Genomic DNA, 13,202 nt, shown 5'->3' on the forward strand with positions numbered 1-13,202 from the left:
GACAGGCTGGGGGTGTGTGTGTTGGGGTGGCAGGGACAGGCTGGGTGTGTGTGTGTAGGGGTTGGGGGGGACAGGTTGTGTGTGTGTGTGTGTTGGGGCTGGGGGGACAGGCTGGGTGTGTGTGTGTGTTGGGGCGGCAGGGACAGGCTGGGTGTGTGTGTGTTGGGGCGGCGGGGACAGGCTGGGTGTGTGTGTGTAGGGGCTGGGGGGGGACAGGCTGGGGGTGTGCGTGGCCCCAAGCCCGCACCTCTCCCAGCTGCGGAGAGCCGTGGGGCGCCCCGCCGCCCTGTCACACAGCGCGCGCGACGAGCCGGAACCGAGCCGAGCCCCCCTCAGTGGGCGGGCGCCGCGGCCACCCCTCGGCAAACGACCCCGCCCCCGCGCGGCGCTCAGCAGCCGCCCACCTCACGGCGGCGCGCCGGCCGCTGGGGCTGGTAGTGCAGGGCGGAGCTCGGGCCGCCGCCGCCGGCCGCCAGCGAACTACATCTCCCGGCGGGCTTGGCGGCGGCGGCGCGGGCGCCGCCCCCCGCTCGGTGGAGCTTGGCCGGCGGGCTGTGGACGTGGGAGCGGAGCGGGGCATGAGGCGGGCGGCGAGATGTGGCTGAAGCCCGAGGAGGTGCTGCTGAAGAGCGCCCTCAAGCTGTGGGTGCTGGAGCGCTCCAACCGCTACTTCGTGCTGCAGCGGCGGCGAGGCTACGGGGAGGACGGCGGGGGGCTGGCAGGTGAGCGGCCCGGCCCTGGCGTCTCTGGGGCCGCCGCGGGGGGGCGGGGCGATGGGGAAGCGGGGCGCCCCTGTCCCGGTTTGCTCCTGGGAGAAGCGGCCGCCGACGCTCCTGGGAGCCCCGCCCCCCCAGCCCGGTGGGGCGGGGATGGGCTGAGGGGTTGGTTCGCCGCGTGGCGGGCTGCTCGGGGGGCAGCGCGGGGGCGGGGGCAGGGGCAGAGGCGGGCACGCCCAGGGGAGGGGGCTGACCGGCCTGCCCCGGGCATAGCTCTTGGGAGGCTTGGCTGGGGTGCGAGGTCTGGGTCCCTTCTCCTGGGGAGCTTGCTAGGGCAGCTGCTGCCCAGGGGTAGCAGGCCGGGGCTGGCGAGTCACCTGCAGAGGAGATGGTGGCTGGCAGCGACGACGGGTAACTGTTGACAGTGGGGGCGGGGCATAATTTAAAGCAGCAGTTTTCAAACTTTTTGAGCTGAGCCCCTCACCTTTGAGTTACAATTTTTTGCGTTGCGTTTCCCCCTTACCCCCATACAAAAACAGGTGAATTGTGGGGTGGAGGTGGCGCTCCCGAGCCCTGCCGTGCAGGGCTAAAGCCCAAGCCAGCTGGCATCGCCGCTTCCCCCCATCTCCAGTGTTCCTCTGCACCTCCCTAGGGGGGCTCGCCTCACAGTTTGAAAACCTCTGATTTAAAGATTCTGGTGCAGCAGGGTTCAGGGCTGGGCATATAAACCCTGGCAGAAATTGGAGGGGTACATGACCCCTCCTGTCTCCCCCCCACACATCACTTCTGGACTGGCTGTGGGGGATAACAGGTCTTTGTCCTCAACGTAACAAGCTTCACTTTATAAACATTTCAGGCTCTAAAATCTGATCTCTACTCATTATTATCTGTTTGTTCAACTGGGGCTCCTGGGTGCTACTGTTATGGAGCAGAAGCGCGTTGCGCTAGGTGCTGTACAAACAGAGAATTCCCTCCTTACTAAATTGTGGCTTCTCTTTGCTTCCCCTTCCCAGAAGAAATGTCCTGGATGTCTGGGAGGGTTTAGTTCTAGGATGCTCTGGACGAGTCACTCCTTTCTGGGTTATACAAGGCAGTCTCCAGCTGTGGCATTGTGAATGACAGAGAGATTTTTAGAAGTGTGCACGTGAGGGTTTAATCATCTCCTTGAAAACCAGTGTAGAATCCTCCATCCTGGTGGGGAAAGATGCACTATCCAAGCTGTGAGACAGTGAACGTTGGTGGGTCTGGATATGCCATCCTTGTGTTGGAGACTTCAGTCGGGTTGGGCACACAGGTCATTTTCAGGGAAGAAAGGACGTATGAAAGGAATCATTAGTAACCCAATAAACCTCCAAAAAGGCTGCAACAGATTTCTAAGAAATACAGAGAAAAGCAGGTTTGGGTTTAGGAATCAAGGGTGATTCTGGTCATAAACGCCACTGTAAAAGTGTCTGGTTGTTTAATCGGATGAAGTGAGCTGTAGCTCACGAAAGCTTATGCTCAAATAAATTGGTTAGTCTCTAAGGTGCCACAAGTACTCCTTTTCTTTTTGCGAATACAGACTAACCCGGCTGCTACTCTGAAACTGGTTGTTTAATTATGAACTCAACTCTTCCGGGAAGGACTGGTTTGAGCAGAGGTGGTGGCAGCTGCTGCTTTTGCTGGGCAGTTAAGTGCTTTTCGAGGGAAGGTAAATCATGTGTGTGCATTGGCCCCTCTCTCATCCTTGTTTTGAATCTGGCATCTTTGGAGACGAAAGTAAGCCCTACCCAGTGTCACTCACTTGGCCCGAAGATTATCTTTCTGTATGCTGCTCTTTATTTAAAAAAATCTCATTGCTACAAAATGTAGAGCTGACTCCAGAATTAAAAGTTCACTTTTTTAAAGATGAATTTTCTCCACTAAATAACGTATATTTATTTATAGTTGTCCGAGTGTATGTTCTGAGCCCTTGTCTTTTCTGAAGGTGACAGCTCTGTGATTAGTTCCATGTCCTTGATGGTATTCATCAGTATGGAAGGACATATGTCCAAATATATTCCTACTGTCCTTCTCCTAATCCTTGTGGCATTACACAGTTGATGCCTGTCTCTTTCACCATTAGTATCGTGGCAACTCTTGTTTAAAAAAATGTCATTGTTGAGTGGCCAGAGGATAAAATTGCAGAATATTCTTAAAATAACATTTTATATAATGAGGTTTAGAAAGAGATGGTCTATGAAATAGAAGTTTGCAGTTATATATGCTTTCATAGCTATAAAATATATACTTTCAAGGTGTTAATTAAGATAACTGGCTATGTTTGTTTGTCTAGTTTTTAGATCTTTATATTGCTGGGTGCCGTACACTTAAAAGCTATACTTAATCAAACACAGTGAACATCTCCCTGGGTCAGAGTGCAGTCTTGCTCCACTTATTGGCCTCCTCTAGACCACACCTTTTAAGCAGGACCCCAGTGCTACAATCAAATTTGTGTATGTGACCCCCGTGAGTCTGATTACAGGATCAGGGCACAAGTTTATAACCAGTTGGTGACATGGTTGGCTCTAAATCATGGTTTGTTTCTACAAGCATCATGGTTAATACTTGCTTAGTAACCGTGGTAGGTGAGAAGCCAAAGGCCTGTGTGGGTATTTGATTGTCTTTATGTAATCAGTTCGGTGAACACTCTTTTCCTTTCCCTTTTTCCTTACCTTTCTTAGATGAGACCCCTTCCTCCCCCTAATCATGCAGCATGCCTTGGAACTTGTTTGGCTGTTTGTCCTTCCTCATAGTTCCATGCACAGTAGGACATCGATACGCATTGCCTTATGGGCTTCAGGTGCCAGTCTGTGTCCTCATCCTCTGTCTGTTCTGTCCCCTGCAGAGGCATTGTGGGATCGCAGCTCAGATTTTTCCAAAACGCACTGTTAACAGATCTATTTAGTCAGAGTGGTAGATGTGAATGCAAAAACACAGTTGTGATGGCAGCAAAGCTGCAAGGTATATACAGCAGTGTTTCTTGTAACTGGGGTCAGATGAGAATGTCCTGACCTGGTTACAAAGACATGGTGGTACTTGTAATGCAGGCAGGACCTTATTTAGAAGAGTAGTATCCCTGCAGTAGTCACATGAGAGAACTCACTGTAACAAAATACCAGTCATTCAATGAAGAGGTAAAATGATTTATTTGCTGATATAATTTCTTTGGCTGTCTCAAGTGGATGCTGCTTTCCTTTCAACTTGACGTACTTAGACAAGATGGAATAATCAGAAAAAAAGATTATGTGGATAATATACATTTCTGGAACCAAATCCTCCCTGCTCCCTACACTAAGTCATGAGTCTCATATGAGTCTAAGAACCTGAGCATCCAGGCTTGGAGAAAGGGGGTTCCTTGGAGGTGGGGAAAGGAATTATCTTTTTCCTTCAGTGTCGATCTATTTAATGGCTATTACTGCAGTCCTGAGTCTGTAGTAGTCCTTACTGCTGTAGCCTGTTCTGTAGGGGCCATGGCTTGTTGATCCATATTGTGACCCTGCTGTCTCTTTTTCCTGGACAGTCCACAACCCCAGAAACATGGAAGGAGTGGCTGCAGATCTGGACTTATCTGCATGAGCTGGAGAAGTGTTGTCTTCCTGTCCCTCTGTGAACATGGATTTTACCCCTAGTGATTTCATCAAAAGAAAATTATGTTTTAAAATGTAATCATCTAGTGGAAATGAAAGGCAATGTTTTTCAGTGACAATGCACGTGTCTTTGATAGAATTCCTCTTAGACTTATTCAGAAGTACTTGGATATCGCTGCTTAATCTTACTGGGAATTTTTTTTTTAGCATGATTGGCAGGGCACAGGAGATGAGTGATTTGGTATGTAATAGGGGGATGGCTGCTTTTCAACACTTCAATGGATGGATGCTGCTGCAGTATTAAATGTATAGTAACAGAATGTATGGTAGAAAGGATTTTACCAACTGCTGTTTTACTAGACTGAACCTTTCAAATGTCTGGCTTGCAGCAAGTTTCCAACTGTGGTAGAAAATAGGATGAAAACGTACTACATTAATAAGGGTCTTGTATGATCTGTGCAGTATTTAGCCTTGGGAGTTATAAGGAAATACTGTTTTTCAATGCAGATATTTGTGTGACTGGCAGCACCACTTTTGCTTGAGGAGTACATAGTATTTAGTCTTTGTAGTGCTAAGTTTTTTCTGTTTTCAAGCATGTTTAAAAACAGGAGTGCAAAAGATATAAACCTTGACCAGGACAAGACCAGTAAGGTATAGCGTTTTTCACTTCCTGAATCATCGGACAACGTATTCTGCTCTAGCTACATGGGGGGCAGCACCAGCACTTTGGAAGTGACTTCAAGCTGTTGAGCGTTATGGGAGGTGTTGTGGAACGGGGGGGGGCCAAAGCAGGAGGAGCAGAGTGAGGGGGCTGGGTGTGAGGTTGGTGAGGCATGTTGGAGCAAGTCCTCAGAGGGATTACTAAAAGGTGCTATTGCAAAAATGACATGATCTAGAATCTTTGTCTGTTTTATTCATTAGTGATCACTGAGATCTTGTCCCTTACAGTACTGTTTTAGAAGTTGGTATAGTTTGTTTTGGAGATGGTCATTAAGAATATTTGCACTACTAAGAACATTGCAAGCTGCCCCTCAGCATTTAAAAGATCTTCAAGCAGCAGAGAGAGCTCCCTGGAGGACTGCAAAACTCCTAAATTCTGCTGGGTCAGAAAGAGCTGCCACAACCAAGACCTTTTCTAGTCCTGGAAAGCTAATCATCTCTGTATTCTCCTGGGACCTCGTTGTTTTCCTTGATCCTGCAGAAGTTCTTAAACTCTGCAGGAGTCTTGGAGGCTCTCTCTTCCTGTGGCACTCTGTAGGACTAGAGTATCTTCCTTGTTCCATAGCATGTTAGCTGAACAGGAGGAGAGAGATGCAGGACCTGTGATATCTGTGGTGCTTAAATGCTCTTCAGAATTGAAGCTGTAGTCAAGACCTTCTGTCTAATGGAGCTGCTGGTAAAGCTGCTCGTACTCACTAATTCTGGAGCAAATACTAGTCTTCCTGCCTATTTGTTTTAGGCAGAACTTCTTACAACTTCCAATCCCAGCTTCTTACCACAAATACTTGAATATAAGCCTATTAGGTCAGTGTTTTTTAAAGCTGATTTTTATACCTAACTTGGAGTAGTGTAGACGGACTGATTCACCAGTTGGTTTATTTGTGTAAATTAAAGTATTTATAAGTCCAAATACACCAGGATTTTGGCTTCTAATATGTGAACAAGAAAGCTCCAGAAAACAGTAAGTGGCTATTATTTTACATTCACATAAATCAAAGGAGCTGAAAGGGTTTGTTTAAGCTCCCCTCTTAAAATCACCTCTGAGCTGAGATGAAGTTCAGTGGCAATACATTTTTTGCAAAAAATATGAACGTGAAAATAATAGGTTATAACCTGAGTCCTGAGACTATACTTGAATTGCCCAATATACTTGAAACATGATGTAACTGTAAATATATTGGGCATTGCAGTATATAAATAATAATAGTGTAGGTTATGAAAGTGTAGGTTATGATACATTTTCTAAGCAGTTTTTAGAAATACGTCTCACTGTTTCATTACCTGTTTCAACAGAAGATGACATGATACCAATACTCCTATTATAAGGAGCACTGAACTAAGTCTGATGTAAAGCAGGACTTAGTAAATTCAGTTGCTGTTGCTGTTTGAAGGTTGGAGAAAACAGGGTCTTACAAAGTTGTAAAGTGCTATTTTTAATTGAGTTATTTAAAACTATTTTTAAATCAGAATTATTCTCTCTATCTGTTACTTCACAGAAACTTTAAAAGTCCCTTGATTTCTCATGCATTCATTCACATGGCATCTTGAGTTCTTGAGTGAGAGCAAAATTGTAGAGACAAGCTGGAGACGCACAGAGCTCTTCTTCAGCTCTGTGTAGCTCGAAAAAGCTTGTCTTTTTACCAACAGAAGTTGGTGCAACAAAAGATATTACTGACCCCCCTTGTCTCTCTGATATCCTTGGACCAAAACAGCGACAACAACACTGCAGACAATGTTTATTTTAGGCTATTGGGAAAGCTTGTTTCTTTTTGTTGATGCTTCAGCAGCTAGTGCTGGCAGGCAGAGTGTTTCTTGCGGATGTTTTTTGGGGGAAAAAATATGTTTTAGGCCACTCTGCTTTTTTAGTCGTGTATTTTGTTTTTGAAGTATTACTCTCCCCTCATACTTTGCTTGGGATAATTGCATGAAATGGAATCTTTGTTTTTTGAGGTTCACCTGCTTTTATTTCCTTGTCTGAAGTTACACTCCTCTGTTAGTGACATCATGGCATATACTGTTGGGAAAATTGTCATCAGACACTGAATTACAGTTTCAAGTGGAGAATAAACAGAGAGAAGGGATGAACTCTGCAGCACAGATGCTCCTAAATTGGCTGCAGTGGAGAAGCACACATTGCAGTTCAGCTGGGGGTCAACTTTAAGTCACCTTTGCCCCTCAGCTGAATACTCGGCTGGCCGGATGCTAAACCAGTCCCTGAAATAAACTTGAGCATCCTTCTGGATGCTGAATTTGCGTTGGGCAAAAGCTATTCCATTTGCCTGTGAGATGTCTCTTGCCCTTCCTCATTATTTAGTTGTGTTATGATTGTGCCCAGAGCCCTACTTGGTCTTGGGGTTTTGTTGTGCTAGATTTCCTGTCTTCTCTTCGGTTTAGGGGTTGGTCTGGTCCAAAGTCAGGGAGTGAACAAAAATAGCAGCATTAAGTAAATGATTATCAATATTGCATTACTATAGTTAACTAATGAGCACAAGGACAACTCTTAAAAATAATTTGTCTTTTGGCCACTACATTTTCTGCAGGTAAAAGACATTGTTTTTAATGTTGTGCTTGTTTGTGGTACACATGCCTTTTAAATGTAAATGGACCCTCCTTGTTTGTGAGAAACTAGAATGTGTTTCAGAGTAATAGCCCTGTTAGTCTGTATTCGCAAAAAGAAAAGGAGTACTTGTGGCACCTTAGAGACTAACCAATTTATTTGAGCATAAGCTTTCGTGAGTTACAGCTCACTTCATCTTAAAACATTAATTTTATGATATTCTGCTACAAAACAGCACTGCTCCAAATGCCAAAACATTCTCAATATCCACTACAAAGGCTAGCAACATTTCACTAGGTTTTAAGGTTCAAGAAACTAGTGTTGGGTTGATCTCAGTCATGTTATCAGTCCCCAAAATGAGCAGATACAGAAAACACATTATGAAGATCATCATCATAAAGGGGAATTACGGATGCAGACATAAACTGGCTGAGGGGCAACCAAGTTTCAGCTCTTAAAAAAAAAAAAAAAAAAAAAAAACCTTACAGTGACTCAAGTCAATGCCCAAAAAACACCCAATCTGAAACCATCATCAAATCAAGAAGATTCTTTGGAAAGCATGGAGGTAAAAAGAGAAATGCAACAGTTTCTCATGATGGTCTAGGGTTAAATAATTGGATTGCTCCAGGGCAAACCTGCGGCTCATAGGAAGCGAGCAGACACTGTGTGGGGGAGGGGTTAGGTATGTCCTAGATTAGACAAAAAGAAAAGGAGTACTTGTGGCACCTTAGAGACTAACCAATTTATTTGAGCATAAACTTTTGTGAGCTACAGCTCACTTCATCGGATGCATCCGATGAAGTGAGCTGTAGCTCACGAAAGCTTATGCTCAAATAAATTGGTTAGACTCTAATCTAGGACATACCTAACCCCTCCCCCACCCAGTGTCTGCTGGCTTCCTATGAGCTGCAGGTTTGCCCTGGAGCAATCCAATTATTTAACCCTAGACCATCACGAGAAACTGCTGCATTTCTCTTTTTACCTCCATGCTTTCCAAAGAATCTTCATTTGATGGTGGTTTCAGATTAGGTGATTTTTGGGCATTGACTTGAGTCACTGTAGGGTTGTTTTTTTGTTTTTTTTTGAAGAGCTGAAACTTGGTTGCCCCTCAGCCAGTTTATGCCTGCATCCGTATTTCCCCTTTATGATGATGATCTTCATAATGTGTTTTCTGTATCTGCTCGTTTTGGGGACTGATAACATGACTGAGATCAACCCAACACTAGTTTCTTGAACCTTAAAACCTAGTGAAATGTTGCTAGCCTTTGTAGTGAATATTGAGAATGTTTTGGCATTTGGAGCAGTGCTGTTTTGTAGCAGAATATCATAAAATTACTGTTTTAAGATGAAGTGAGCTGTAACTCACGAAAGCTTATGCTCAAATAAATTGGTTAGTCTCTAAGGTGCCACAAGTACTCCTTTTTCTTTTTGCGGATACAGACTAACATGGCTGCTACTCTGAAACCTTTTAAGATGAGTGCTTGCATCAGTCTTTGCAAGTGGTGACTTTGCAAATATACCCTTGTGCCATATATCATAACCGAAAACAAGGATACTGGGAGAATAGCTAGAGAGATTAACAATCAAAACATCTGCTCTGTCAAAGTCAAGTGTAAAACGAGCTCAGTGTTATGAATAATTCAATAAGCAAAAGCTCATCAAACAAATATAAACATTATCTATTTAGCATTTTAGTTCTCAATGTAGAGAGTATAAACTGTCAAATGCTGGTTTACAACAGCAGAAAATGTGAGTTTGCTCAATTACATTCTACAAAACTATTACAGTTTGAAAGATAAGATTAGTTTACTTGACATAAATTACTTACTGATCCTTAATTGCTCTTGTTTTGTATTTTTCTTTGGGAGGCTTTATCATGATAGGAAGTGCAGCAGAATCATTTTGAAAAATTAATAGCCACTAAAAGATAAACTTTTGGTGTGGAAGTGTGTGTTACTCAGCCATGCTGAGTAAGGAATGCAGGATTAGAATCTGAATGTATGATACAAAATCCTAATTTTGATTCTGCTTAATAAACTGTCTAAAACTGTGTCTTAAATACAACAGGCCTTCTCATGGGGACACTAGATGCAGTCTTGGACTCTACATCAAAGGTGGCTCCATTTCGCATCCTGCATCAAACACCGGATTCTCAAATCTACTGGTCCATTGCATGTGGTAAGTGTGATTCTTTATTGAGAGGCTAAATAGTTTTAAAAAGTGGCAAATCTTTTCCCTAATGCCAATATACCTAAGAACCGCATATAAACATCTGGTAAGATCATTCTCTCTCTCTCTCCTCCCTCAAACCCCATCAGGTTTTAACAGTAAATCTGCTCACCTACATTGAGGAAATGGAAAACCTGCCAGCAGTTGCTCATTTAGGGCCCTGCAAAACGCTGAGTAGTTGAATGGAAGTTGGAGAAAATCTGCACCATGCAGGATTGGGCATTTAAAAGTCCAGCATGAAGTGTTTGATTTTTGCTTCTGTGGCCTATTTTTTTTCCTTTTTATTAATTTAAGAATGTCTGTGGATCACAGAGAATGGAGATACATACCTTCCATGCAGACAGATGATGGCAAATACCGAGTCTCATTTTGTTCCAGAGATTTTGCATTTAATAAATCATGGCTTATACTCTTAGTTATTTTTATTAAATAATGAGTACAGGTTTGTACAAACAGCACTTCACTTCAACATTGAGATCTTCTTATCTCTGAGATGTCATGATAAAAAGCATCATATATAAAAGGTTATAGGCACGAAGGCAATTTTTTTCAATGTAACCTTTGACAAACTCACTAATTACCATGAAAGAGCTAAATTTTGTTGGTATTATAGAAAATATATTAATGTACTTTTTCCCTTCAGTACTTTGTTCTTTTATTTGTTTTAAAATAGCTAAAATGCATAAATCAGCTAAAAAGGCTCCAACAGGTTATAAAGCTAAAGTATTGAGAAAATAATGTGGAGCTGTCCCCTTATTCCTGGTGAGTTTTGTAGCAGGAGTTTAGCCAGCAGCAGATTTCTGCTAGTGGATTAAAGTAAAATTAATGTTCACCTCAGTTTCAGCATTCATTCGGTTTATCCTTAAACCATTTAGATCCAAGTGTATTGACACAGTTAGTTACAGACAGTCCTAGGCAAATAGACACACCTATACAAGTACTGACATTCTAAAGAGTTTATAGTGTTCGGGCCTGATCCAACACCCACTGAAGTCAATAGACAGATTCCCATTGGCTTCTATGGGTGTATAGATGTTATAGCTGAGGTTTCTATTTCAATGCAAACATACTTGGAACAGCCTTTCTCAGGAGCATATAGAGACAATGGAAGCTGAGTTATGGGTGCCACAGCCTTCATCTCTTCCTAGGGTGGGGTTGGCACTGGAACTATGTCAGGTGCTTAAGCAGTACAGTAGTCACTTTCCAATTGTCCTGTTCCAATAAGTTTTGGATTAACATAGGAGAACTCCTCCATAACTAAATATCAGTAATGTTCAATAGGCAGCTACTCTGACAAACTGTTCAGGTATAGTACAGGTAAAAATGGCAAGTATGTTCAAAGGCACGCTATCTCATCCTCCTTCACATCCCTCCTTCAGACTCACCTCTTTCATGATCCCCACAAAACCCTCCCTGCTATCATATCTAGGAGGGTGACAAGCTGTCACTGTCATACTTGTACTGACTCCTCCATTCCTGCTATTCTTCCTCAATTGTCCCTACTCTGAATTAAAAAGGGGGTGGGGTGGGGGCGGGGAGGGAGAAAACCATCAACAAAATAAAACACAACTGTGCCAATCATTAGATCCCAATTGTTAGATCCCTGGCCCCAGCCCTGGGTTTGTTTGTGTCTGTTAGTTGTAAGCCCCTGGGGGGAAAGGTCTGTGGGAAGATTTTTCAGAGGTACAATGGGAATTGTGTACAAAACTGGTATTTATGCTTTTGAAAATCTACCCCTGACTCTTCGGGCTGGGCAAATACACGTAATGCGACCCCAGTCCCTTCCCGTGTAGCTCCAATAGTGGGATAAGGAAACAAGTTATGACCCAGTATTCGGTGGTTCTGCTGTGCAGCATTTGTATTGTGGCTTCAGATAGATTCCCTGCTTTCAAGTGCATCTCAGTTTTTCTAGTTTTATGAAACTGCTTTGGTATTATTCTCCCTAGAGCAGAAGTACACAGCTTTTTCCTGTGTAAGCTGTGCATGGTCCATGCAGCTCAACAGAGTTCAGGAGGAGGATGATAAATTTGCCCACAAGGAAGTCTGATGGCCACATGGGTGGGAATAAACAGAAAACACAAATTGTGTTTTTTCTAACTTATCTTTTGCTTGTAAAAGTAAACTTGATTATAGCAGAAGTTGAGTTCCCTCTCCTCCCACCTTTTCACTCCAGGTACCAGTTCATTCCTTCCTGTTGTGTTGTTTTTCCTGCTGACTGATGGCACAGTGTTTGATCTTCAGAGCAAGGTCTACCTTCTCTAAGCATACTGTTTTGTGGGCACATTTTATTCATTCAGCATCTTCCCCAGGAGACCAAACTTTTGTCTCTTTTATGAGTTCCTCAGTCTCTAATTGTCTAGATGTCTAGTCTCTCAGTTCCAGAAGCTCAGAGCCCTGCTGACGGTACTGAATATTTTCTAGACACACTATATTTATCTTGCAGTTAGTAAATATACAGTTAAGAGATAATGCTAATTGCGACTCATGTCATGTTTATATATTTATTTGGTTTCTCAGACATTATCTAGAACTCAGGGAACCTCCAAAAATTAAAAATGCACAGTTAAAATCTAAAATTTTGCAGTCTTACTGTGATAAATTAAGTGTGGGGGGTAGCTCCCTTCTATGAACACCCAGCCCACCCAGTTAGCTGTAAAATCCCTCTTGGTATCTGTTCTCTGCTTGCTTTACCTGTAAAGCATTAACAAGCCCAAAGGTAAAAGAAAAGGAGTGGACAACAACCAAAAGAGCCAATGGGAAAGCTAGAACTTTTAAAAATTGGGAAAGAAACTTTCCTTTTGTCCGTTGTTTTCTGGGCTGCAGGGACACAGAGCAGCAATGCTATAAGCAAAAATGCTGTGTACAGTTTGAACCAGGTATAAAAAAGTATCTTTTATACCTAGAAGAAATTATTTGGATAGGGAATGTTTAGTTAAGCACAGTCAGGTTTATTTCTTATTTTGGCTTGGGGATCTCCTCTGTGCTAAACCCTGATGCTTTTGTTTGCTTGTAACTTTTAAGCTGAACCCCCAAGAAAGCTAGTTTGGGTGCTTAATTTTTGGAATTGCTCTTTTGAAATCTAGCGAAAGCCTAAATTCCAAATGTATTCTTTTCCTTTTCATTTTTTAATAACATGTATCTTTTTTAAGAAAAGGATTGAATTTTTGGTGTCCTAAGAGGTCTGTGCATGTTGTTTGATTAGCTGGTAGCACAACTAATTTCCTTTGTTTTCTTTCTCGGCTCTTCCCCGGGCGGGGCTGTGTGTGTGTGTGTGTGTGTGAGAGAGAGTGAGAAAGGGCTTGAGGGTACCCCACAGGGAGGAATTCCCAAGTGTTCCTTCCTGGGTCCAGAGCTGCTTTTTTTTTTTTTTTT

The 13,202-nt window shown here is 43.3% G+C and overlaps 1 protein-coding gene across 2 annotated transcripts in view; it reads left to right on the forward strand.

The window, feature by feature from the left end:
* The first annotated feature begins 528 nt into the window (after positions 1 to 528).
* TBC1D8B (TBC1 domain family member 8B) overlaps positions 529 to 13,202 on the forward strand; it is a 64,338-nt gene continuing 51,664 nt past the window's right edge. For both annotated transcript variants that reach the window (XM_084639093.1, XM_084639094.1), the window contains exons 1-2: positions 529 to 722; positions 9,669 to 9,779. In XM_084639093.1, coding sequence (XP_084495219.1) covers positions 596 to 722; positions 9,669 to 9,779 — 238 coding nt within the window. In that variant the 5' untranslated portion in view covers positions 529 to 595. The remainder of the gene's footprint in view (positions 723 to 9,668; positions 9,780 to 13,202) is intronic.

The sequence above is a fragment of the Lepidochelys olivacea genome (assembly GCF_965140295.1).
Source record: "Lepidochelys olivacea isolate rLepOli2 genome assembly, chromosome: 9".
NCBI classification, from domain to species: domain Eukaryota; kingdom Metazoa; phylum Chordata; order Testudines; family Cheloniidae; genus Lepidochelys; species Lepidochelys olivacea.